Raw genomic sequence first — 24,354 nt, 5'->3', positions numbered from 1 at the left:
ACCAGTTCCAGAACCAAAAGCAGTAGACTGCTCAACAGGTTGCTGCACCTACGAGTGCTCCACCAGATGAGCTGAAGGGTCTGGGTATGATGATGCAACAGCTGTTTCAGGGTCAGCAGGATAATGCTAAGGCGTTGAATCAGGTTACCACAGATATCAACAACAGAATGGAGAACATTTTCACCAAGGTTAGTACAAAGTTCGACACTGTTGCTAGTCACATAAGGAAGATGGATGCTCAGATTGCTCAAACAGCTGAAAGTGTCAAGAAGCAACAAGGTACCCTTCCTGGAAAGAGTGTGATGAATCCTAGAGTTGATCACTGTAATGCAACAGAGCTGAGATGTGAGAAAGGTGAGGGAAAAGAACCGGACCAACTGTCTGTAGAGACTGCTCCAAGCGTAGAAGAGAGAACATAACAACCTGCTAGCTTTGAAGTGAGTGCTCCCGATGCACCTACAGAGATTCCACCAATGCGAGTCTATCTTCCGAAGGTTCCATACCCAATTCCACCTAGACATTTGATGGATCCCATTAATGCAGAGCAGTTGGCTGGGTTTAGGAAGATGGTTAGAAGGCTTTCTCAAAATATCTCCTTTCAACATGCGTGGGAGATTCGGCCATTACATGTTCTTCAAAAATTTCAGAGAAACTCAAAAGGAAATTAAGGCTCTCTTTACTGAATCATTGACACTAACACTGAGAGTATTGCCTAATATTGATGATCCTGGAAAGTTTTCTTTTCCATGTTCCATTGCTGGAGTGGAATTCAAGGAAGTTCTTTGTGACCCCGGGTCTAGTGTGAACCTTATCTCAAAGGCGATTGTAGACGAGTTAGGCATTGTTGATGTTGAGCATTCTCTGGTGACTCTGGCTTTTGCAAACTCTCACACGGCAGTCCCTTATGGCACCATTCGCAATCTTCCTGTTCAAGTAGGGGACTGTATTCTCCATTCTGAATTTCAGGTTGTTGAGATGAGCAAAGATTATGAGATGCCTTTGATTTTTGGAAGGTCATTTATGGCTACAGTGGAAGCAATCATCGACCTGCCTAATAAGAGAGTCTCCTTCTCCAACATCAGCAAGAAGGTTTTCTACAAGGCTGTCCCAAACAAATCACAAATCCGATACGCCTCTTGCATCTCAGTGGTTAATGGAGAACATCCGAAATTTTTTCCTAAGGAGTTTGGAGATAAGAGTGAGATCAAAGAAGTCCTGGATGGAGATCATCACACTGATACCAAGAAACTCAGTGGGAATGCAAGGGTGAAAGAAAAAGTCTAGAAGAAAAGGGTCAATTGTGACCCTATGATGACTTTGATACCTCCCTTGTGTGATGAGAAATCCATTGAGTATGAGGTAAAGTGCAAGTGTACCTCTAAACCTTTCTCTAAATTCAGAGTAATTCTCACACATGAGCTGAAAGAGAAAGGAGAAGTTGATGTGAAATGAGAAGAGTTTTGAAGCTGAACATGTCTGATTGTGGAGCTTGTTTTGGAACAATCCCTCATGCCTAACCCGACTGATCCCAGTCACCAAGTCAAGCTAGTGACTTAAACAAACGCTTGGTGGGAGGCAATTCACTAGTAAGTGTAAATATAATTTGGTTTTGTTTTTGTTTGCTTATTTTTCGTTTTAGTTTACTGAGTCCTAGGTCAAAAAGCAGAAAAATCCGTGATACTTAAAAATTTTGGGTTGCTGAAGGAACGACTGTTCCAGGCAGAGATCTTGCGATGGAACACCCAGAATTTTCATGGAGCGCCCGCTCCACTCAGGTAAGTTTCGCACACAAAAAAGATGTTTATTCTTGTTTTCACCTTCTCTCTGATTTATTTTTCAGACCAGGGATCTTATGAAGTAAGTCTGGGGGACAGTTTTCGTCGTTTACTAACTTGTTTCTTTCTTTTGAGTCAGTTTGAGTCAGTTTTTAGGATCGAGTCAGTCAAAACTTTTTGGGAATTAGGACCTTATGATGTGTTGATCACTAACCACCTCGTGCTTTAGTTATCTTATTCAGTGACCTTAGCAGTGATGAAAGACACACATGTGGACCTAGAACACCCTGATATTATCTCATTTGGTTCTCCAGAAGATTTTGGCTTGTCGAGGTTACACTGGAAAGACTCAGCTCCATTTAACTTGAACCTAATCTTGACTGCAATTCTTCTTATTATGGGCATTAGATCAGGGAAACGAGAATACACTCAGGACTTCTTATCCTTTTTATCCATTTAGCTAGTTTCTACCCTGCACCTTAGCCTTTATTCCACCTTCATGCATTTGTTTTTTAGTGTAATATGTGCAGATATCTGCAAAAAGATCGGAGAGGAAAGGATCAACACAGCCTCTTACTCGTTACTGCTGTAGAAATACCGTCAGAAAGGAGAACAAGCAGATTAAGGGAGCAACCGCTCCATAAGCAAAGAACTGCGCAAGAGCAGGGGTGGAGAACCAGAATGGTTGCGAAATCAGAACCACCAGTGGCACTCAGAACAATCATGTATTACCTCCTTCTTCGTCACATCACCATACCAGTCTTAAAAAAAAACAGAATAAGGTGATGGAGAAGGGGGGAAGAAATCAAAGAAACATGAGCCACTGGGAAAGTCGAGCAAAAGAGTAGGATACCAAGTTGAAAACATAAAGAGCATGCATGTGATCTGATCAGCCAGACGGTTGATCCTGATAGAGCAGAACCGTCGTTCCAGAGGTAGCAAAAACGAGTTGGGGTTGTGGACATCAATGGATCTATCCTCTCTTGCTATTTTGCGCGATATCCTACATGCTCTACAAAAAATGGTAGCCCCTAAATACTCTTAACTCCACCATCAAACAACTTGTTCAATTCCTAGACTGTCTACCCTGAATAATGCTTATGATGAGAAGTTCACGCTACTTTTAATTGAATGAAAGGAGCTTTGTCTGGAAAGTGTAGCTTTTTCAGGTTTGAGATGTAGAGTATGGAGCCAATCTTGAACAGCAGTTAGAGGGCTTTGGTAAGGGTGTGTTGTCCTAGTTTTACTGCTTATATGGTTCAGAGATTCGTGGTTAAAGTATGGTTGCTGAGAATAGGAGAGTTCCCACACTTTCAAACTTTTATCCTTGTTCTTGATACTTAACATTGTTTGAGGATAAACAAGGATCTAAATCTGAGGGAATTGATATACGGTGTTTTTGACATCTTGTATATATGTCTTCTAACTGGTTTTCAAGTCTTTATCGAGTCTTCCTAATCCTTTTCGAGCCATTACAGGTCTGGAGTTGTACATGAGGGAAGATAGCCCACTTGGAGCAAAAAGGACAGAAAAGAGTGCAATTTGGAGTTTTTCACGCAGAGCAGTCCGATTGGATGTTTCCGATTGAGCGGAGCAACCCGAGTCCATGTTCCTGCGGCAGAGATTTTTATGGAAACATTTAATATTTCGGGATTTACCCTAATCATCCCAATTTTATCTCCTGCAGCCACCAGAGACCTGCAATATATCTTTTCTGGTTTTCTATTATTATTCTACGCTATTTTGGGAGAAGAAACCAGACTAGAGAGCTTTGTACCTTGGGGATTTGCTAGTTTGTAAAGGGAGAAGGCCATCTCTCTCGATTTAGAGAAGAATCCCTTGAGCCCTATCTTTACTTATTTTGCATTCATATCCATGTTTATTTCAGTCTCTATCTCTATGTTTCCTTGTTCCATGGCTGAGTAGTCAGATTGCTTAGTCTACAGTGTTTGGATACTGAGATTCATGAGCTGATCACAAATAAAGATTATTGTTTGATTGTCTCCATTCATTGTTACACTTAAAGCTTGCATCAAGTTAACCACTTAGTGCTTGATTCTAGGTTTAATATATTCATCAAAAGTGTTTTAGGTTGCTAGAAATAACATGAATGGGCAACTCGTCCCTAGCCAGCAAAAGTAGATGTTAGGGCGAGTTGTGAACTAATCGAATCTGAACTTAATGTTTGTCTTCATATTCTAATCCAAGCGACAGTTTAGGGATTATGATTGCTTGATAAAAGGGGAGACGCCACGACTGTGGGTCAATCTGTATATGTTTTTGAGTTCTAGACTTGTTTGGAATTTCTCCTTGAATAGTTGTTTGGCTCATGCTCGCTTGATATCCGATCCATCGCCCTAGGCATGCTTTCTTAATCATCTGTAAACCTTAATCCATTCTGTTACTTGCTTCTTACGATACCTTAAACTCAAACCCCCCCCCCCCCCCCCCCCCCCCCTTATTGTTTTAGCTTAATATTGAACTCATAAAGATAAAGTGTAAACTGATCCTCTGGAATTGAATCTCAAATACTACATCTATATTGTTAGCTTGCAGTAGTAAAGACACAGTTTTAGTGTTTAACTACTAAAATTGAATTATATTCAACATAGATGAGTGAATTTAGATTGAGTCATGATAGTCTTTGGTTTAGGGTTTGGTAACATATGTTATAATATTGTTTGTTTTTCAGGGTTATATTTTGGAATGTTAATTTTTTAAAAACTAAATAATTGTGACCTACATGTGTTTAGTTTTGTGTATATTAAACACTTTATAAGTTGATTTTAAGTTCAAAGAATTTTTTTTTTGCTATTTAGTTAGTTATTTGATTGGATTAGGGTTCAAAAGACTTCCCAGAGAAGTCTTCTAACATATAACGCAACGACTTTCCAGAAGACATCATACATGTTCCCGCCCAAACTTTTAGTAGAATTATAGGTGTCCTGCTTAAAGTGAAGTTTTCCAGAAGTCTTCCTGGGGAAATCTTCTCATGGATTAGATCTTATAAGTACTTTATAAATTTTATAAAAATATTTTGATAGGAAAAAAATTGAAATCGTGTAATAATTAATATTTCTAAATGAGGTAAATTTAGATTTACAAAATAGAATTATTTTCAGCATAGATGAGTGAATTTGGATTGATTCATGATAATCTTTGGTTGAGGGTTTGGTAACATATGTTGTAATATATTTTTGTATTTTTAGGGTTAGATTTTGAAGTCTTAACTTTAAAAAATAAAAACAAATTGACTTACATTTGTTTACTGACTATTTAATAACTTGATTTTAAACACTTCTAAATTTGTTTTAAGTTTAAAAAAGTGTTTTTTACTTTGTTATTTGATTATAAGGTTTGGAAGACTTCCAAAAGATTTCCCAAGAAGTCTTCTAACATATAAAGCATTAGAAGAATTCTTGGCAAGAATTTAAACATGTGAAGTCTTCCGAAGTTTTTCAGGAAGTCTTCCGAAGAATTCTAGTAATTTAGGGTTTATAAGGCGTCTTAGAAAACTTCCTAGAATACTTCACAACAAGTTTTCTAATTTGAGAAGACTTCTCAAGAAGTCTTCTCATTAATACTATATTTTTTACTATTAATTGTTAATTGAAAAACTAACTTAAGCAGATTTTTTGTGACAGTGAGAAGACTTCATCTAACAGCAAAGAAAACTTCTCAGGAAGTATTTTATAAAAAATAAAATTTCTGACAAACTTCGGTCAATTGTAAAACTAACATGTTTATCCAAAAAGACTTCTCGAGAAGTTTTCTCGTTTTTTTGTTAACAAAGAAAAGTTAGGAAGTCTTCTATTAAAAATACACACAAAGTCAATTGCAAAACTAACTTATGCATTGACCAGAAAAAAAAATGATTTCAGAGCATTAAACCCATGAGATTACTTGCTTAGCTTCTCCAAGCACGAAGAACTTCACCACAAAAGTGACTCACTCGTTAATGACCAAGAATCATGAGCTTCAATGTCTATATGAACCTTACTAAGTTTGAAATCAAAATCTTTGTTTTTTGGATGAATCTAGAGAGAAAGCGAAAGAGATATGGTTTGTGTGCATAAGAAATGAGATAGAGAGAGTAAAAAAAAACTTTTTGGTACGTTAAGAGCTTCAAATTGATTGTTCATGGTGGTTGGTGTATTAATGGAAATGACAATATTGTAAATACTTGATGATGAAGATGATAGAATAAAACACTCATTTTCGAAAAAGAACAAAATAATAATGACATTTACGTGAATAACTCGAACTTTTAGATTTACAAAAATTGAATTATTTTCAAATGAGTGAATGCAGATTGAGTCATGATAGTCTTTGGTCGAGGGTTTGGTAACATATGTTAAGGTATTTTTTTGTATTTTTAGGATTAGATTTTGAAATCTTAACTTTAAGAAAATAAAAATATTATACTTACAATCTTTATTAGTTGGGTTTTTCTAAATATTCTAGGATGGGATGAGCCTCATCTTCATTTGCCAAACATCAGCAATTCAATTTCTAAATTAAATCAAACTAAGAATCGACGGTTTATATTAGGCCTGGCATTTTGGGTATCAGTAAGGTTCGGATCGGGTATTTCGGATCTTTGATAGTTCAGGTAGGGAGCTAGAGGATCCATTTACTAAATGGCATATTCTCGGTTCGGGTTTGGTTTGGATAGTAAAACGAGAAACTGAAAATACACGGAAAATTTTGGTTTTCATTTGGTTATGCTTCCGGTTCGGCTATTTCAGATAGTTCAGATATTGCGGGTAAAATATCAGATATTTTTGAGTAGAATATTGAATAATTAGGATGATTTAGATAAAAATCTCGAATATTTCAGATTACTTTAGATATTTTGGATAAACTATCTAGATACTTTCGGATATTTTCGGGTAGTTCAGATACTTTATAATAAATTAGTTTTCTTTAAATATTTTTGGATACTCTTAATAGATTTTTAAATTATAAATATATAATTAGTTGTGTCATATGTATGTATAATTAATATTTTTATATATTCGGGTATTCGTTCGGTTATCGGTTCACTTGTGTTTGGTTCAATTATTACATATATAGAAATATAGGAACCGTTCGGATATTTAAGGATTTCGGTTCGGTTTCAATTTTGGATATTTCGGTTCTGTTCTGGTTCGGTTCTTTAGTTCTATGTTTTTTTTGCCGAGACCTAGTTTATACTTTACCTCAAAGTCAACATTTACTATCACACTATCATTGTTTGGTTATGTGTAAGTTATATGGTACCCAATAATAGCTAATTCAAGCTGTATATCTGCTACAAAAGTTTTACTATATGGCCGAGTACTGGTTAATTTGTGGCTAAATTTAACTGTATTGTAACTATTTCTGAAATTATTCATTATGAAATACTTCGCGGTACTATGTGTTTTAATTTGTCTTATTCTTAATACAAATCTATCACTTTATATCAATATGCCATAGTTTTTATATAGTGATGGTCTCTTTCTCTTCCCACTTACCTTATATTATATAAGCAAGCTTCATAAATACGCATTGATAATATAAAAATATTGGTCAAGTCTACCATATAGATGTTAATTACATAAAGTACATAAACAGGTAGGGTTATTTATCATATGAAGCGATTAGTGATTAGTTAACATACCGAAAAGAAAAAGGAATAAAAGTCGCAAGGTTGTGGAAAGATAGGGGCCGCCACAGACTGGATTTGGAACAAGAGAATTGGATTTAAGTAAGTTTCTTAAGAGACAATGTTGGAGAAAATATATAAATTTGAGATAGCATTTGTGTTTTGTCATTTTGTGAACCTATAAAATATAAAAATATACAGAATATAATAAAATAATTTTAATCTTTATTTGTTGATCAACTTGGCCCATGTTGTTGCACTTTACGTTAGGTAACAGATCAATTCCAACTCACCAATCATTATTATAAAATTAAAGTAAATGAATAAATAAATGGCCCATATGCTCAAAACATGATCTTCGACAAAAGATCCTCTTTTCCTTTGCGTAGTGTTTATGACGTGTAAACTGTAACTAGTTTTAATGTCTTTGTCCGTCTATGCTCTTTTGTCTTATAACATCTATTAGATACTTTTTACAAGTGGCAAGAAAATTATTACTCTCAATTAGACGCTGAGATAAATATTTTTTATCCCTTAAATACGACTAATTAGTATTGATAGTCAAATAGAAATGGAGTTTAATGAAATTGAGATTTGATATCATAAAATACCTAAGTTAAATTATTACATTTTAATCAAACTAGAGCCTTTTCCGGGCTACGCCCGGGTTGTTTTATAATTTTTAATTTAATTTAAGTTTTTAGCATTTATATTTTGAATGTATATATATATATATATAATTGTATTAATTATAGAAATAAAATCATCAAACAAATATAAAAAATTTAAACCGTTTCTATCAAACAAATACAACTGTTAAATTCACAACTAATTTAAACTTTGGAATAATTGAATTTCCATTTTTCTACTAACAATAAGTTTTTACTTATGCTATTGAAAATTATATTCTCTTTTGCATTGTCTCCTTGTTTTTATAACATAATTTGAGTATTTATATCGATTTGTTTTTATCTTTTTTTACTGAATCAATTTGTTTTTATCTGCTTTAAGAAAATGGTGGAATTAGGAACAATTGAAATCACAGTGATTAAAGATACAATGGTCATGAGAATGAGTTGTAAGAATCATGTCACTATTTTCTTTTCCATGCGAGTTTTTTTTTTTTTAAGAAATATAGAACAAAATATCCTAGATAATATTTATATTTCGCAACATTTATTTTGTATGTTTCTTCTCTAATAGGTCCATTTCACTGGTTTTTTTTTATAAAAGCATATAGTATTTGGAGAAAATTCAAAAACATTAGTTGATTTTAAAAACTCGAGATTTACTGACCTTAATCAAGTAGATTATTAATGTGTCAGACAAAGAAAATCTTTTCTTTAGTTTTTATTTATTTTTTGAAACTTACTTTTTCTTTAGTTCAGGTTGTAGAAAAACAACAGTCGTAAAAAGAAAAGTATGTAGTCCTAGATTATCTATTTTCACGTATAGTAGAGACCTTGACAAATTTGCCTGCCCCAACCCAAATACACTATGAGGACGATTCAGTTTCTGAAAAAGTGAATGGCAAATCCATTAGCTGTGATGTCAAGTTAGACACAATAAATAACAAAAATAAGGATAAATATAATATATTTTTGTCATCGGATATATATAATCTATTAGATCCAAATAAAATGAATGAGGAAAAATGACCTTATTTTCCTCCACCAAAGTGTTAAAAATACAATAAAGTGAAATGGGAAGAGCTTATCCTCATATGCTTGTGTGTTTGTGTTGTATTATCACACAGATTAATTTTCTTAAATAATAGTATTGATGACTAATGTTGCTCAAGGATAGCTCATGCATCTAACGAATTCAGTGACTTTTTATGTGAATTCAGTACCGCTTGCATTTGAAAAAAAAAAAAATAGAATAGGTTGTTGTATGATGTTATCAGCCTAATGTCAATGTGTAAGAACGTATACTCTGCTTCTGATGTTCTGAATATAAGGAGATTGGATACTTTAAAAATTTTGGTATATAGAACATGAGAATCCTGGGATGAAAATCAGAAAATATACTTGCTTGAAATCACTTTGTTTAAGAAGTCTGATCTTAAATTTACTTTTTGAACAATATCGATTCTGAAACGCTTAGTATATCAAACGAAATCTTTGAATGTTTTTCTTCCTCATCAACCAGCAAAGAAAACAAAAAACAGAGTTCGGTCTCGAAATCACAATCCCTCCAGACACGATAAATAATTGAGATTTCTTCCCTTTCGACACCTCAAATGTCCAAGCACAACCTTCTTTGACTGTTGAGTTCTCCTCCTTTACCCAAGCACCCGCTTTTCATTGTTCTTCATCTTCTTCCTTAGTCTTCTTCCTTTCTTTTTCTTCTTACCATCTTAGATAACCACTTCCACTGCAACAGATGCATTTTTTTAAACAATCACTCTGTAAAGATGAATCTGAACTCTGTAAAGATGAATCTGAGACTAACAAATACTTGTGATAAATCAAACCTACATCGCATTTCAAAATCCACTTCTGTAGATGCAGACTATTCATAGGAATAATGCTAAAGAGAAGACCAAATAGATAAACACTTAATCAAAGTCGTAAAATTTCCAAAATTAAACGATCAGAGATAGAAATAAAATATCAACTCGCGAGCAAAGATGTATTCTTTACCTTACAAAAGTCCTGAACAACAGTAGTTTAGAAACACTTGAGTTTAAGCTCTTGGTTCCCATCAGCCGTGGCTAATGCTCCAGCTTCCTCGCTAATAACAGCCAACATTTCTTCCCACTTCCCTTCTTCATCCAAAAGCTCAAAATCAAGATTTTAAACAATCAGTTTCAAGTAGCCATGCCTTACAAAACAGGGAGATCGTGAAAACAAAGCTTTGAATGAAAGAGTTATAAAAGAACAAAGACGTAGTGGGTGTACCAAACAGTGAATACAAAAAGCTTTTATTACTTACAAATATATTTGGTTGAGAGTGATTCTTGAGAAGCTTAAGTTCCTCCTCCATCTCCTGAATATGAGTTTCTATAAGCCAAAGTAGAAAAGTCATGAAACAATCAGAAAGAACCAACTAAGATCACGTGATGAAAGAGATGACGGATTACAATATTAACAAAGAAACATGTCCGTTATTAGCAAACCTGAGTTTTTTTCCTTGGAGGCGATCCAATCAGAACTTGGGACGATCAACTAAAATCAAGTTAATTCAACAATAACAATCATTAGAGTGAACGCCAAAACAAAAGTAAAATTATGTAACCAACAAATTAAGATGATAGATTTTACTACATATTTAGAAAGAATCAGCTTGGGAGTTTGTTGATTACCAAAAACTCATAAGAGGAATCAAACATGACGGAGAAATGGAAAATAAAAATTGAATTGCCGAGAATGATAACAGTTTTAAAAATCCAAAAGGAAGTTAACTAATTATCCTTTTTATCCGCAAGAAACTCTTGGTATCGAGATTAATAGCTATTGAACAGGCAAGGGATATTTGAAAAACCTAATAATCCCAGTACATGATGAGTCTCCAGACAACCTCTTGAGAAAATGGCAAATATGCAGATTGTCGAATGTCAAGGAGGACGACTAAATCGAGATTAGCCATGACGGAAAAGGTGAATAGAAAAGTAAGAACTGCAGAGTACTTGGTTTGGGTAGTGAGGGTTCATGTGTATGGCTCTAAATTTATAGCAAGTGGTTGAAAGAAACATGAAACATCTGGATTTGGAGGATGAAGAAGCATCAGGAGGTTGATCAAAACAATAAAGGACTGAGTAAAGAACATCATTGATTGATGAAGTAAGGACAGCTGTAACGGCAATTACAGAGGAAATGATCGGTGGCGACCAAGTGGAAGAAACATCTTTCGATGACGTTCCGGAGTGAAAATAGGTTTAGGTGTAATGTTTAATCTGGGCCACAGCAAATTTTTAAAGCCCATATAAAAACCGCAGTTTCAATGTATTTAACTCAGCGAAGCTGACATGGCGGATTAAAATGTTCCTATTGGTCGAATTTAATTGTCGACGTGGAGGGCCTCTCCTTGCACCATATTCCCCTTTTAGTATAGGTTAGATTTAATGAAGTATTAATTTATGAATATGGTTGAATCGAGAAAGATTTTTTACAAATATGGAAATTCTTTTAATTTATGAAGATATTAATTTTATAAATAATTGCATTATGATCAAACTGGTTGGTAAGTGACCGGAACTTTTAAATCACAAAGCGCGAAAACAAACATATGGGGAAAATATAGAAAATGATAAAAGTATTTGGGACGACCTTTTTAAATATTAAAGAAAGAAAAACAAAAGGGTCTTAAAGCCTTTTTCAATTACCTTTTAAGGACTAAATTCCGCAAAAATTCTCTCAGCCACCCTCTCCTTCCTTCCTTCCTTCCAACGATAAGACATAGAGGCGGAGGAACGATTTCAATTTTTGTTTTCCTGATTGTTGATTGGATTCTGATCCATATAGTCTCCCAAGGCTCGATTCCTTCCTTCTTTCTCCAACTGGTTAGTTTTTCTTTTCTAAAAAAGAAAATATTGCTCCGATGAATCTGTATCTGTTATTACTTTCGGGGGGGTTTTTTTTTGGGCATTTAATTGATTAACTGATGCGGGAAGAAGAAAAAGGTTATTTGATTAATGTTGATGGTGAAGAATCAGTTTTCTTAAAACAAAGTGTGTAATATGATAACTTAGCTTAAGGAGAAAGCAACTTGAATGGTGAGTGGACTAAATAAAACATTTAAAAAGTTTAATGCTTTCTGTAACTGTTGCATTGATCTGTGTTACTGGATTCTTAAGACAAGCTTAAAGACAGCTGCTTTGTGGGGGTTGATGCAATGGTTTAAATAGTCCTTTTTTTTTTCCTTTTGATCTTTGTTTGTTTGCATTTCAAATTAGTGGATAAAATCAATCTTGTTAAAATGTTGTTTTTGGGAGGAAAGAGTGAGAATGGCTGGCACCAAGGGATCAGAGAGTGTTAGGAGTTTGATGAACCCAGGGAAAAATGCTTTGCTCCCTCCAAAGATCCCGTTTCCTAGTGGTTTGATGGGTTCAAGGCACGGTCACAAGGTTAGTGTTGAGAAAGCTCACCAGCGGACATCCTCCGAGAGCCATTTGGTAGAAGAAGAGCTTCCCTTTTGGCTTGATGATCTTCTCAATGAGCCTGAGAGCCCTTCTCGCAAGTCTGGCCATAGGCGTTCGGCTAGCGACTCTTATGCTTACCTTGACGCAGCTAATGCTGCTACAACCATTAGTGATTTCAGCTATAGGAATCCAGTTTCTTCTATTCAAAGAGGAATTCAAGAGCTTGATCCTAGTCAGGACGCTTCCTTTTACGCCGATGGTAGTTTCCTCAAGCAGAGGAATCGACCATCTGGGGCTCGTCCTTCTTGGACTCGAGAGAGTGTTGGTGGTGGGAAACACATGGGAGCATCATCATATATCTCTCAAGATGCAACAGCGGAAACAAAGAGGCTCTCTTCTGAGGAAAACAACTCCAATCCTCAGCCTGGGGCGTATGAGGCTGATAATACTAAACGAGCCAAACAGTAAGTGATCTCTTTACTCCTTCTTGAATGATTTGAATAGCAAATATCACGGATGACTGATTTATCTTAACATGGCTCCCTGCAGGCAATTTGCACAACGATCACGGGTACGTAAGCTTCAGTATATATCTGAGCTAGAAAGGAATGTACAAACATTGCAGGTAACGCTAAGAAAAAGAAAAAAAAAGTGAAAGATGTATTCAGTTATGATATTTTTTTTTAATTTCCTGTCGATAGGCAGAAGGCTCCAAAGTTTCAGCTGAGCTTGATTTTCTCAACCAGAGGAATCTTATTCTGAGTTTGGAAAATAAAGCTCTTAAGCACCGCCTTGAAAGTATAGCTCAGGAGAAGCTTATCAAACAACGTAAGTTTCTTCTCCGGAAAAATGTTCTTCTAGCTTCTTTTAGTCATCAAGATTGAACATTACGTAATATTTGCACTCCTCCTATTTACTTTAAGCTGCTGCAGATACTAATAAATACGCTTTACAATACTTATTAGCCCATTGGATACTGTACTACGACTCATGAGTTGTCTATTGTGCAGTGGAACAAGAGGTGCTGGAAAGGGAGATTGGAAGACTACGAGCTCTGTATCAACAACAACAGCATACTCGTCAACAATCAGCAAGTCACAAACGTGCAAGTAGCAAAGATCTGGACTCTCAGTTCTCGACTCTTTCCCTGAACGCTAAAGATTCCAACTGCAGGCGTGACTCTTTATCTGTCATGGGTCAGTTGCACTTTTAGTCAGTGTCTCTCTACCCACGGGTTCATTACCTCTAAGAGGGCATGCCGTTTCAACGAGATCAGGCCCTACTCTATTGTCTCGTAATGCTCCCTCACTTTTTATTATGGTCTAGTGCACCTGGTTTCCATTGCCTGAAAACCTATATTACTTCCAGCATATGGCTTGCCTGAGGTGCTTTAGTTTGAAGATCAGACACCTGGACTTCATTAATCTGGTGATTGTTGTGGTGACTTGTGGTTTGGTAAAAGATACACCGATATGTGGAGTTGTACTATGCTATCTACTGTTTATTTGTTTGTATTTTATGTTACTGGTAAAATGGTGCATTCCCGTCGAGTGAATGGTTCATGTAAAGTCGATGACGTTGTAAACTTCCCCCAAGTGTGAAGATAATTTGATTGCTTGAGAATTGCTGAATTGTACAATTCAGATTCTGAATTCTTGTGTCGAGGCAGTTAAGCTGGTTTGGAAGTTTGAGTTGCAAAAGTTCTTCACCTACTGGCTAGGAGAAAAACTATTTTCTATAGTGCTTTATAAAGTTATGACAAAACTACTTTTTAAAATTTATGATAAAACAATTTTAATTAACAAATTGCATGCTAAAGAAATGAAGCTGGTGTACAATAAAATTTATAAAATATCAATCCACTAATAAAAACAAGTTAAACAAAAAAATCTTAAAATAACATTTATAAGAAAGTAAAAGTACAAATATACCTTTTATTTCACGGTTAATTATGTACTTGTCTATATGTCTATCAATGTTCTTGAAACTTTGTATAGAATTAAGGCCCAAAACGTACAAATCAAGGCATATATGAAGCGTAGGCGTTAACAAGTTATATATTTATACTATATTTTTAAAAAATTATGTGTGCTAGTTAAAAATTACTTTGATGAATTATAAAGATAAGATATATTTAAAAACAAATTAAACAACTTATGAAATAACACTAAAAACAAAATTAAGAAATTAAACAACCTATGAAAATAACACCAAAAACAAAATTGAAAAATTGATGATGAAGACAATATAACTAAATTAGTCATAATTTATATGTTACTTAATTTAACCAGTTTTACCAATTTAAATAAATTTAAATCAAGTCAAATAAATCTAAACAAAATTGAATCAGATAAATTGGATTTTAAAAATCATTTCAATTATGAGCGATTATTCGCTTAGGCGATGTGTCTCGTAGATCAATTTTTTGAATATTGATATATATATATATACACAATTCGTTGCACAAAAACAAAGATATATATACGATTATTTGGTTTAATTGAATGATTTCAATAGAACAAGCAGACATACATAGTTAGTATCTGATATAGACCCAAATCAAAATTTAAGTAAACTCAATTTAAACTATTAAAATAGAGCCTTATCCCCCTAATAATTATTTCTGAAATGAGTTGCATATTTATCATCACCATATTCAGTCTTACTAAAATATGATAGCATGACTTTTGGAAAATGATGTAGATGCCATTAACCTAATTATTATGACGTGTACAATTTTCCTTATAAAAATTTATATTTTTTGGTAAGATTTTTTAAATATTGTAATGACTATTAACTCATATATAACCTTTAATTTAATTATTTTACATATATTTATTTTAGCAAAATTATTTAAATATACTAATAATTAATGACTCATATATCATCATTAAATTAATATACATATATATGTCACATTAATAAAAATAAACTAAATATAGTTACAAATATATATTTTACATTAACTTATATATCAGATTTTGTATATATATTATCAAAAATAGTTGTAAGTATTCATCAACAAATACAAAGCTAAATCAAAACTAATCAAATAATTTCACAATGTAAACTGAATTTTTCTTTTGAAATAGAAACAAATATTATACATAAAATTATTATTTATGTGCATGTGCATGGCCATAAAAATTTCTAGTTAAATATAGATATATTCACTAAAAATATTAACAATCAATTTAAATTTGACTTTAAATGTAAAATAAATATGCAAAAAAGGTTGGACCCGGTGGTTATGGACTTTGGACACATGCCCAGAAATGGCACGCGTCTGATGTGCGATATTTCCAGATAGAATTATATTTTGTCCGTTTGTGTACGAGTGGATGTAATTTCACTATTGAGTCACGATAATTTGGACAAATGTGTTTTGCATAGCCAGGATCATTTTCTAACGGGTGCATAAGATATACAAAATTTAGATGGGCTAAGAGGGAATCGAAACTGAGATTCTGAGGGGGTGCACTTATGCATTAAACCATCACAACTCACTGATTTTGGTTGAACGTTTGCATACTAAATAGCTATTATTAATAATATTATGGATGCATGCGCCCCCATAGTGGCTGTACTAGCTTCGTCCCTGTGCATGTATGATGTAATAGTAGAACTCCGACATGGCGGTTTTGCCAACTTGCAACTCAGGGCAACATTATCGGTGATGCTAATGACATATCTTAGCATTAATCGTATTTAATTTAAATATAAATTAGCCAATATTACGAGGGACACTGCTTAACTAAGAAGTCTTTTGTCTCGTCCTTAGGAGATACGTGGCGTCATGGGAATGGCGGATGAAAATTCGTAAGGGCAAAATCGATTTTGGATCGAGTTTCACTTTCCTCGTCTCTTCCGTTCTCTCTCGCGGTGATTGAAAGGGGGATTTTGTCTCAACGGCGCATCTCCTCTCTGACGGTTCTCCTCCCGGAGGATCTCCTCCCGAGGCATCTCCTCCCGACTCTGGATCTCTCCACGGTTCTCTCGACAGATCTGTTGACGGTTCTCCTCTCTCATCAACATCGTATTCCGTGATTCGAAGGTGAAAGAGTAGGTGTTCCTCCTCCGTATGATTTGCATGTATTTGGTTCTCGTTTTCGATCTACTTTATTGGGATTTGCATGTATATTTTTTTCGTTTGTGTTATTAATCTGATAGTAATTTTTACTCGTTCATTGCTTTGATTGCTTTGCTATATATCTATTATAGGGATTTCAAAAATCGATTTAGGGATATTGGCTAATTTTTACTCGTTCATTGCTTTGATTGCTTTGTTTTGCTTTTTTTTTCGTTTGTGTTATTAATCTGATAGTAATTTTTCGTCTCTAGAGTCTTTGACAGAGTGTGGTTATTTACTGATATGTTTGTTCTTTTGATTCTGAGGTTAATAGGTGAGGTGAGGTTCAACTACAATAACCCGGTTTCTATTAGTAAACAGCTCTAAGAGAAACAACCATTTCGTCCACAGCTCAAGGTAATTAACTTTCTCTTCAGCTCCCAAGTAATCTAGTTGGTATATTAACTCGTGTAAGCATGAACTATTGTTTCTGTGATGAATGGTGGAGAGATTATTTGTGTGATGAATAGTCGTGACGTAATCTAGTTTCTATACTGAAATAAACATCTAGTTTGGTTGCAACCAAAACGTGTAGACTTGAACTCTTGTTTCCGTTATGAAGTATTCTTGTTTGTATACTGAATTGATAGTCTAGTCTGTTTGCAAGGGTGGTTTTTTTGGTAGTTAATGCACTTGGTAGTTAGGTTATTATGGTTGTGTAATGTGTAATAACTGAGATGTACTTTTGTAGTTAGGTCATTATGATAGTGTTAATTAAAGTTTCACCTATTAAACCATCATTCCACTGAACGATTTAATATTCATCATCTTCTTTCTCTCTTCTCTGGTATAACTCTCTCAGATTCCGGTTTCTATTCTCTTATCACTTCTCTCTTCTTAATCCTATGGATCCAAGGATTTCGTATAACCAGTCTGCTGGTTATATTGGCCTTCTTCACAGTCAACACGAAAGTGTTCATCATGAGAACTCTCCTTATGAGAGTTTGCATTCTGGATCTTCACAGATCCCTCAATTAAGTTCACAACAATGTGAGGCTCCAACTCCACCTACAGACACACCGGTGGAGCGTGGGAGGAGACATAAATGGACCCCTGCAGAGGACGAGATGCTGATTTGTGCCTGGTTAAACACATCTAAGGATGCTATAGTCGGCAATAACCAAAAGTCAGGGATATTCTGGAAACGAGTAGGAGATTATTTCTTTGCAGCTCTGAATGGTGGAGATGGTGGTGAAAGTTGCGAGCAACTCCATTATAGGCAGAGGTGGCAGAAAATCAATAATCAAACTAACAAGTTTTGTGGTGCATATGCGGCTGCGGAGCGACAAATTAGTAGTGGTCAGCATGAGAATGATGTTCTCAAGGTGGCCCATGACATATTTTATGCTGATCAGGAGTCCAAATTTACACTTGAGCATGCGTGGTGTGTGTTGAGGTATGAGCAGAAATGGCTTAACCTCAACAGCACTAAAGCTTCTGGAAGTTCAAAGAAGAAAACCGTTGAAAAAAATTCCCAAACATCAACCACAAGTGTTGGTGAACAAGAGATACGCCCAGAAGGTTTAAAGGCTGCAAAAGCTAAACGGAGTAATGCGAAGGGGAAGTCTGTTGCTGAGTATACAGCGGTTTGGGAAATGAGGAAGGAGGATTTGGAGAGGGAAGAGAAACTGTCAAAGCTTGCCATCTTAGACACTCTCCTAGCCAAAACCGAACCACTCAATGAGGCTGAAGAAGTAGCCAAAAACAAGCTCTTCGCCGAGTATATCTAGAGAAATATCTCATACAACATGTCCTAAAACCTTTGTGCAAGAACTTTGTTTTTTTTATTTGTGTCTTAAGTACTTTGCTTTTTCTGTTTTTAATGTGAACGGTGTCTATGTTTTTAATCTATTTCCTGGTTGCTTTGTATGTCTATCTTTATAAATTAATCTATTATGTTTACTTGCTCGTTGATTAATTATAATGAATGTCCATCTTTATAAATACATGTGAATCTTTGTTAAATAACTCTCTAATATTTACCTTAGCCAACCTTCCCAGTCTGAGGACTTTGGTGGGGATGAGTCGGACAGTGACTACAATGAAATAGAAGCTCTGATTCAGCAAGACCAAGCTCAGTTAGACTACGTGAACGCTCAGGAGTTTGTGTACCCTCCGCAGCCTGAGGTTGAATTTGGTTTTCCACATACATGCTACTGTGGGAGTCAGCCTCAGATAGCTACGTCTTACAGTACAACCGATCCAGGTCGCCGATACTACACATGTACTAATGTTGATGATGAAGAGTGTCATGTGTGGAAATGGTGGGATGAGGCTGTAATGGAGGAGATGAGAGCCAGGGATAGACACACACTTCAGTTAGCCGAGAAGGTAGATTCTCTGAACTTCTTGAGTGACTATGAGACTGACCAGAAGCTTGTTAGACTAGAGAACATGGTGTGTGAGTTGGCCAAGAATAAATCAAGGTATAGCTTTGATTACTTTGTTGCGGTTATGGTTATGGTCTTAGTTTTCAAAGGTATCGTCCTCATCTTTATCTAATGTATTATGGTTATGGTTTAGTTATGACTTGGATTAGTAATGACCTATGTGTAATGTGTACTTGTGTAATGTGTACTTGGTATTTGGATCGTGACTCAAGTAATTTGATATTGTAAGCTCGTGACTCAAGTTACATCTTACTGTAAGCTTGTGACACTTTCCATATAGAGTATCAACATGTGAAATTTCAATCACAATTCACTAGATGTCAAAAGAGTAATTTCAAGTGTCACAAGATGTACTAAAGGGTCACAAGACAAACAATATACAATCTCATAAGACAAATAATATACAATCACAAGATATGAACTTCTTGAGCCTATAAATAAGAGATACATATTCTCGTTAAAATTACAACTTCTCTACTTCTCATATCAAAAACAACTTCTCTAGTACTCAGATTAAAAACAATTTTTTTTTAAAATTAAAAATGGCATCTTCTTCCCATTATCATTACCACAAAGATGATGATGCTGAATTTGAATCTATGTTTGAAGATTTTTTAGAAATCCCAGATATTATTCCCAAACCAAAAGAGCGAAAAATGTATTTTTATTGAGAGAAACCGGGAAGAAGGCCACATGAAACTTTGGAATGATTATTTTAGCGAAACTCCGACATTCCCGCACAATATATTCCGGAGACGGTTTCGAATGAACAAGACTTTGTTCTTGCGTATTGTGCATAGACTCTCCCAAGAAATTGAGTATTTCCAACCAAGAGAAATGCAGCCGGACGGTCTAGCCTATCTCCGCTCCAAAAATGTACTGCAGCAATTCGACCATTGGCGTATGGTGGTGGGGCTGATACCGTTGACGAATATGTCCGACTAGTGAAACAACAGCTAGAAAATTTTTGCACCATTTTACCGCTGGAATCATCCAACTATTTGGCAATGAATACCTAAGACGTCCCACACCGGAGGATCTGCAAAGACTACTATATATTGGAGAACAACGTGGATTTCCAGGGATGGTTGGAAGCATTGACTGTATGCATTGGGAGTTGAAAAATTGCCCAGCCTCTTGGAAAGGAATGTATTCACGAGGAACCGGAAAACCAACTATTGTGTTGGAGGCGGTAGCTTCATACGACCTCTGAGTATGACACGCGTTTTTTGGAGCTCCAGGTACTATGAACGATCTTAATATTCTTGATCGATCACCTGTTTTTGATGTCATTATTAACGGAGTAGCGCCACAAGTAAACTTCTATGTAAATGGTAACCCGTACCATTTGACATATTATCTCACGGATGGGATTTATCCGAAGTGGACGATTTTTATTCAGTCTATCCGACTCCCACAAACTGAGAAGCATTCATTATTTGCTAAAACCCAAGAATATATGCGAAAAGATGTGGAGCGTGCCTTTGGAGTGCTGCAAGCTAGATTTGCGGTCGTCAGAAATCCCTCTAATTTATGGGATAATGACAAAATTGGAAATATTATGAGAGCATGTATCGTCCTCCATAATATGATTGTCGAGGATGAACGATCATCATCCACTCAGTATGCGGTCGATGAATTTCAAGAAAGAGAAGAGGTGGATACATTTTCTGTCAATATGGCTTCAAATCTCGGCAATTCGATTGATCGTCGAACAAGCGTTCAGAATAGACAAGCCCATCAAAATTAAAAAAAAAACGATTTGATTGAAAATATATGAACTAAATTTGGACATCTTCCAAATAACATATAATTTATAAGTTTATATGAATTGAATAAAAATTTTGTTTTGTTTTATTTATTATTTGTTATTTTTTTTAACTTTGTAATTTTCATATGTTTTCAATTTTAATGTTAAACTTCTCTTTTATATGTTTTATTAAAAAGTTGTCCTTTATATCTCATTACACATTAAAATAAATATTTTATTTACTAAGATACAAGACAAGTTCTACCAATAATCTACAAAATTACAAATGTCCTTAAACTTTGTCCCTAACTTAAAAATATTAATAAAATATCCTAAGGACTTCTTTTTTGTCCTACCAATAATGTTGAGAATAAATGTTTACTAACTTTTTTAAGAAATTACTTTTAAATTAATCATTCCCTCTATATATTCACGTGTTTGTTCCGCAAATATTATTTAAATAATGATTGATAGCAAGGACAAAAGAAGAAAATTGAAAACGCATTGAAGTATATAAATATATAAGATGCGCATCTGCAGTGCGCTGCTGCTACCTTTCTTCTTCCGGTCAATAAAACAAAACCCTTTCACTCTCACCAAGAGCCACAACAATGTCAATGTCTATCCTTCTCCCCACCAATTTACAACAATGCCCTTCTCCTTCCTTCTCGCCCTCAACCCCACTACTCTCCCCGTCTCCTTCCACCGCTTTCTCCTTCGTCGGAACTAGCCGGAGATGCCTCCGACTGGTCACCTGTTGCGTCTCTTCCGTTCAAAGCTCCGTCGCGAACGGTTCCGCTCCCGCCGCCGTTATCGTGGAGAGAGACCAGATTCGTCTTGGTCTTCCTAGTAAAGGACGCATGGCCGCCGACTCCGTCGATCTTCTCAAGGTGACAAGTTTATTGCACTGTTAATGCGATGACGTTGAAAAATAATTAACAAGTTTTTAGCTTCAAAGCCTCACTAATTGTACTTTTTTTAATTTATTTATTGATTCGTCATGAGTCTCAGACAGTAGCTTTCTGTTTCTGTCGTTTTTTTTTTCTGGTAAAATGTTAATATAAAATGAAAGACCAGCCCTCTAGCTCGAACCCGGGTGTATAGTCTCTTATGTTTCTTTAGCTTTTGAAACTTCTATGTTATGTTTAAAAAACTGTTTATTAAAGTGATGATCATCTCTTTCTATACAAGATTTTTTTTTTTTTTTTTTTTTTTGAACTTCTTAGAAGTGTTAGTGATTTGTAATCTCTTAACTCGTTCTGAGTTCTGACTCTTGATGTTTGTTCTGTGAAGGACTGTCAACTTTTCGTCAAACAAGTCAATCCTAGGCAATACGTTGCACAAATTCCCCAGGTATTACATTCCAAGAGAACTAACTACTCAAAACGACAGCGTCTGTGTGTGGGTCTTATCTAATTATACTGACTGGTGATCTTTTCATGTCCTCCAGTTACCAAACACTGAAGTCTGGTTTCAACGGCCAAAAGACATTGTCAGGAAGTTACTGTCTGGAGATCTGGATCTAGGTATCGTTGGTCTTGACACACTTTGTGAATATGGTCAGGTACGTCACCACCATTATAAGTTTTCTCTTGAACAGCTTTGATATCATAACTTAAATGTTTGAGATTTCTTTCTTTTTTTTTTGTAAGGAAAATGAAGATCTTATCATTGTCCATGAAGCTCTCAACTTTGGAGACTGTCATCTATCCATTGCGGTATCCTCTAATCTATTGTGATTAAGAGTCCTCGAATGATTACGTTGGATGCCTATCTTAATGCAAATCTCAAATGATCTCAGATACCCAACTATGGCGTTTTTGAGAACATAAATTCTCTCAAGGAGCTAGCAGATATGCCACAGTGGAGTGAGGAGAGACCATTACGCGTTGCTACTGGCTTCACTTATGTATGATTAGTTACACATTCTCCTTTTGGTGCGCTGTTGTAATTAAATTAAATTCCTCTCTGGATGCATTGAGCTTTGACATAATATTTTGGAAAATGTTTCAACTGCTATTTGTAGCTCGGCCCCAAATTTATGGAAGAAAACGGCATAAAGCATGTGACGTTTTCAACTGCAGACGGAGCTTTGGAGGCAGCTCCGGCGGTGAGTGAGATTTTACACTATTTAACATCTATGCGAGGTTGCTATCTTTGACCTTTGTTGTTTGCTTAGAGGTTTATTTTTCTATTCTGAACTTTGAAATTGCCTATAGTGGAAAGATTTTTGTAGCCGCGCAAGTAGCTTGAGACGAAGGATTCTTTTGTGTTGTTGACACATATTTTCTTGTTAATTAGATGGGAATAGCTGATGCCATATTGGACCTTGTGAGTAGTGGGACAACACTCAAAGAGAACAACTTAAAAGAGATTGAAGGAGGGGTTGTGCTGGAAAGCCAGGTGACTGTTAAGAGTCTGCATAGAATCATTTTGTGGACCATTATTCCTCAACGTTTCCTTTTTAAATTTCAGGCGGCACTTGTGGCAAGCAGAAGAGCATTGACCGATAGAAAAGGAGCAATAAAAACAGTTCACGAGATCCTCGAAAGATTGGAGGCGCATCTTAAGGCAGATGGCCAATTCACCGTACGCGCTTTGTCCTTTTTCCTGCTTTCACTTTCTTTTCTCTAAATATTTTCATTTTTTTCAGGTTGTTGCAAACATGAGAGGAAATAGTGCTCAAGAAGTGGCTGAGCGTGTGCTGAGTCAACCATCATTGTCAGGATTGCAGGTTAATGTTTTCAAATGGTTGAAATTTCTTAACCCTTAGCTTTTTGTATTTCTCATTGACTGTTTATAATGAGAGCAGGGACCAACAATAAGCCCAGTTTACTGTACACAAAATGGGAAAGTATCGATTGATTACTATGCCATCGTGATTTGTGTGCCAAAAAAGGCTCTTTACGAGTCTGTGAAGCAACTAAGAGCGGTTAGTAATCCGTGTAGTTTCTTGCTTACTAATCTCACCTTCCAAATATCTGTGTATACTGTTCGCTCTCTTGGTTCTCTAGTCATTGACCATCAATGTTATTGCAGGTTGGAGGCAGCGGGGTATTAGTTTCACCTCTTACCTACATTTTTGATGAGGATACTCCAAGATGGGGTCAACTCATGAGAAACCTCAATCTTTAAATGTTTTGGTAAAGGGTAGATGCTTACTCTGAACAAGCTATAAGAAGAACCATTGGTGTAAGTCAGTGGGTTGTTACCTGTGTCAAGTTTATAGTTCTGTTTTTGTTTTTTTTTCTCTTGTTGCTGTTGTAGTTTCTACCTCGCTTTTCTGTATGGATCATGTGCGTTGTTGTTAATAATCTGTTGGACCAATAATAAAAAAAAAATAATAATAAAGATGCGACATGTTTGAAGCTTTTGTAATTCATTTTGGTATCAAGGAACACATTTTTTTTTTGGTAAACATCAAGGAACACATTTGTTAACAGTTTATCACTGGCCTTGTCACCTGACGTGTAATTCCAAAAACAGGCTCCTTCTGCGCACACAGGCTCGTTGTTAAGAGTTCTTCAGTCTGACTTCAAAATTTCATTTTTTTTTTTTTTGACAGCAAACATTTATAGACTCATGTAGACTCTGTAAA

The 24,354-nt window shown here is 35.4% G+C and overlaps 3 protein-coding genes and 1 long non-coding RNA gene across 8 annotated transcripts; 3 read left to right on the top strand and 1 right to left on the bottom strand.

Moving 5' to 3' along the window:
- Window positions 1-1,899: 1,899 nt before the first annotated feature.
- Window positions 1,900-11,376, bottom strand: LOC103828729. Of its 5 annotated transcripts, XR_625386.3 has the most exons (4): window positions 10,526-11,376; window positions 10,342-10,409; window positions 10,050-10,174; window positions 1,900-9,780 (listed from the first exon to the last, which is right to left on the bottom strand). It is a non-coding gene; the product is annotated as an uncharacterized LOC103828729 (long non-coding RNA). The 5 variants fall into 5 exon arrangements; XR_004450748.1 differs by having other exon boundaries at window positions 1,900-10,187; XR_004450749.1 differs by having other exon boundaries at window positions 1,900-10,174.
- A 286-nt stretch (window positions 11,377-11,662) lies between these two features.
- On the top strand, window positions 11,663-14,110 carry LOC103828747 (uncharacterized protein At4g06598). Its single transcript, XM_009104380.3, has 5 exons — window positions 11,663-11,908; window positions 12,346-12,951; window positions 13,037-13,112; window positions 13,189-13,315; window positions 13,498-14,110. The coding sequence occupies exons 2-5, from the start codon at window positions 12,353-12,355 to the stop codon at window positions 13,698-13,700; spliced, it is 1,005 nt and encodes a 334-aa protein (XP_009102628.1). The 5' UTR covers window positions 11,663-11,908; window positions 12,346-12,352; the 3' UTR covers window positions 13,701-14,110.
- Window positions 14,111-14,366: 256 nt separating this feature from the next.
- Window positions 14,367-20,999, top strand: LOC117127550 (glutathione S-transferase T3-like). The gene is made up of 2 exons (XM_033278170.1): window positions 14,367-16,973; window positions 17,419-20,999. Exon 2 carries the CDS (start codon window positions 17,462-17,464, stop codon window positions 18,344-18,346), a length of 885 nt encoding a protein of 294 aa, XP_033134061.1. The 5' UTR covers window positions 14,367-16,973; window positions 17,419-17,461; the 3' UTR covers window positions 18,347-20,999.
- Window positions 21,000-21,230: 231 nt separating this feature from the next.
- LOC103828719 (ATP phosphoribosyltransferase 1, chloroplastic) lies at window positions 21,231-24,136 on the top strand. The gene is made up of 11 exons (XM_009104351.3): window positions 21,231-21,646; window positions 22,050-22,109; window positions 22,207-22,320; window positions 22,409-22,474; window positions 22,558-22,665; window positions 22,783-22,866; window positions 23,058-23,159; window positions 23,232-23,345; window positions 23,410-23,490; window positions 23,569-23,688; window positions 23,796-24,136. Exons 1-11 carry the CDS (start codon window positions 21,368-21,370, stop codon window positions 23,889-23,891), a joined length of 1,224 nt encoding a protein of 407 aa, XP_009102599.1. The 5' UTR covers window positions 21,231-21,367; the 3' UTR covers window positions 23,892-24,136.
- The last annotated feature ends 218 nt before the right edge of the window (window positions 24,137-24,354 follow it).

This window comes from Brassica rapa, chromosome A01 (genome assembly GCF_000309985.2).
Source record: "Brassica rapa cultivar Chiifu-401-42 chromosome A01, CAAS_Brap_v3.01, whole genome shotgun sequence".
Classification (NCBI taxonomy): domain Eukaryota; kingdom Viridiplantae; phylum Streptophyta; class Magnoliopsida; order Brassicales; family Brassicaceae; genus Brassica; species Brassica rapa.
The sequence above is the reverse complement of the archived record's forward strand: the minus strand, read 5'-3'. Positions and strand labels throughout refer to the sequence as shown.

Coding starts and splice junctions, on each gene's coding strand:
- LOC103828747 (XM_009104380.3), top strand. CDS start 12,353: ATGGCTGGCACCAAGGGATCAGAGAGTGTTAGGAGTTTGATGAACCCA. Junction 13,113..13,188: donor GGAATGTACAAACATTGCAG/GTAACGCTAAGA, acceptor TCCTGTCGATAG/GCAGAAGGCTCCAAAGTTTC. Junction 13,316..13,497: donor GGAGAAGCTTATCAAACAAC/GTAAGTTTCTTC, acceptor TCTATTGTGCAG/TGGAACAAGAGGTGCTGGAA.
- LOC117127550 (XM_033278170.1), top strand. CDS start 17,462: ATGGATCCAAGGATTTCGTATAACCAGTCTGCTGGTTATATTGGCCTT.
- LOC103828719 (XM_009104351.3), top strand. CDS start 21,368: ATGTCAATGTCTATCCTTCTCCCCACCAATTTACAACAATGCCCTTCT. Junction 21,647..22,049: donor ACTCCGTCGATCTTCTCAAG/GTGACAAGTTTA, acceptor TGTTCTGTGAAG/GACTGTCAACTTTTCGTCAA. Junction 22,110..22,206: donor ACGTTGCACAAATTCCCCAG/GTATTACATTCC, acceptor CATGTCCTCCAG/TTACCAAACACTGAAGTCTG.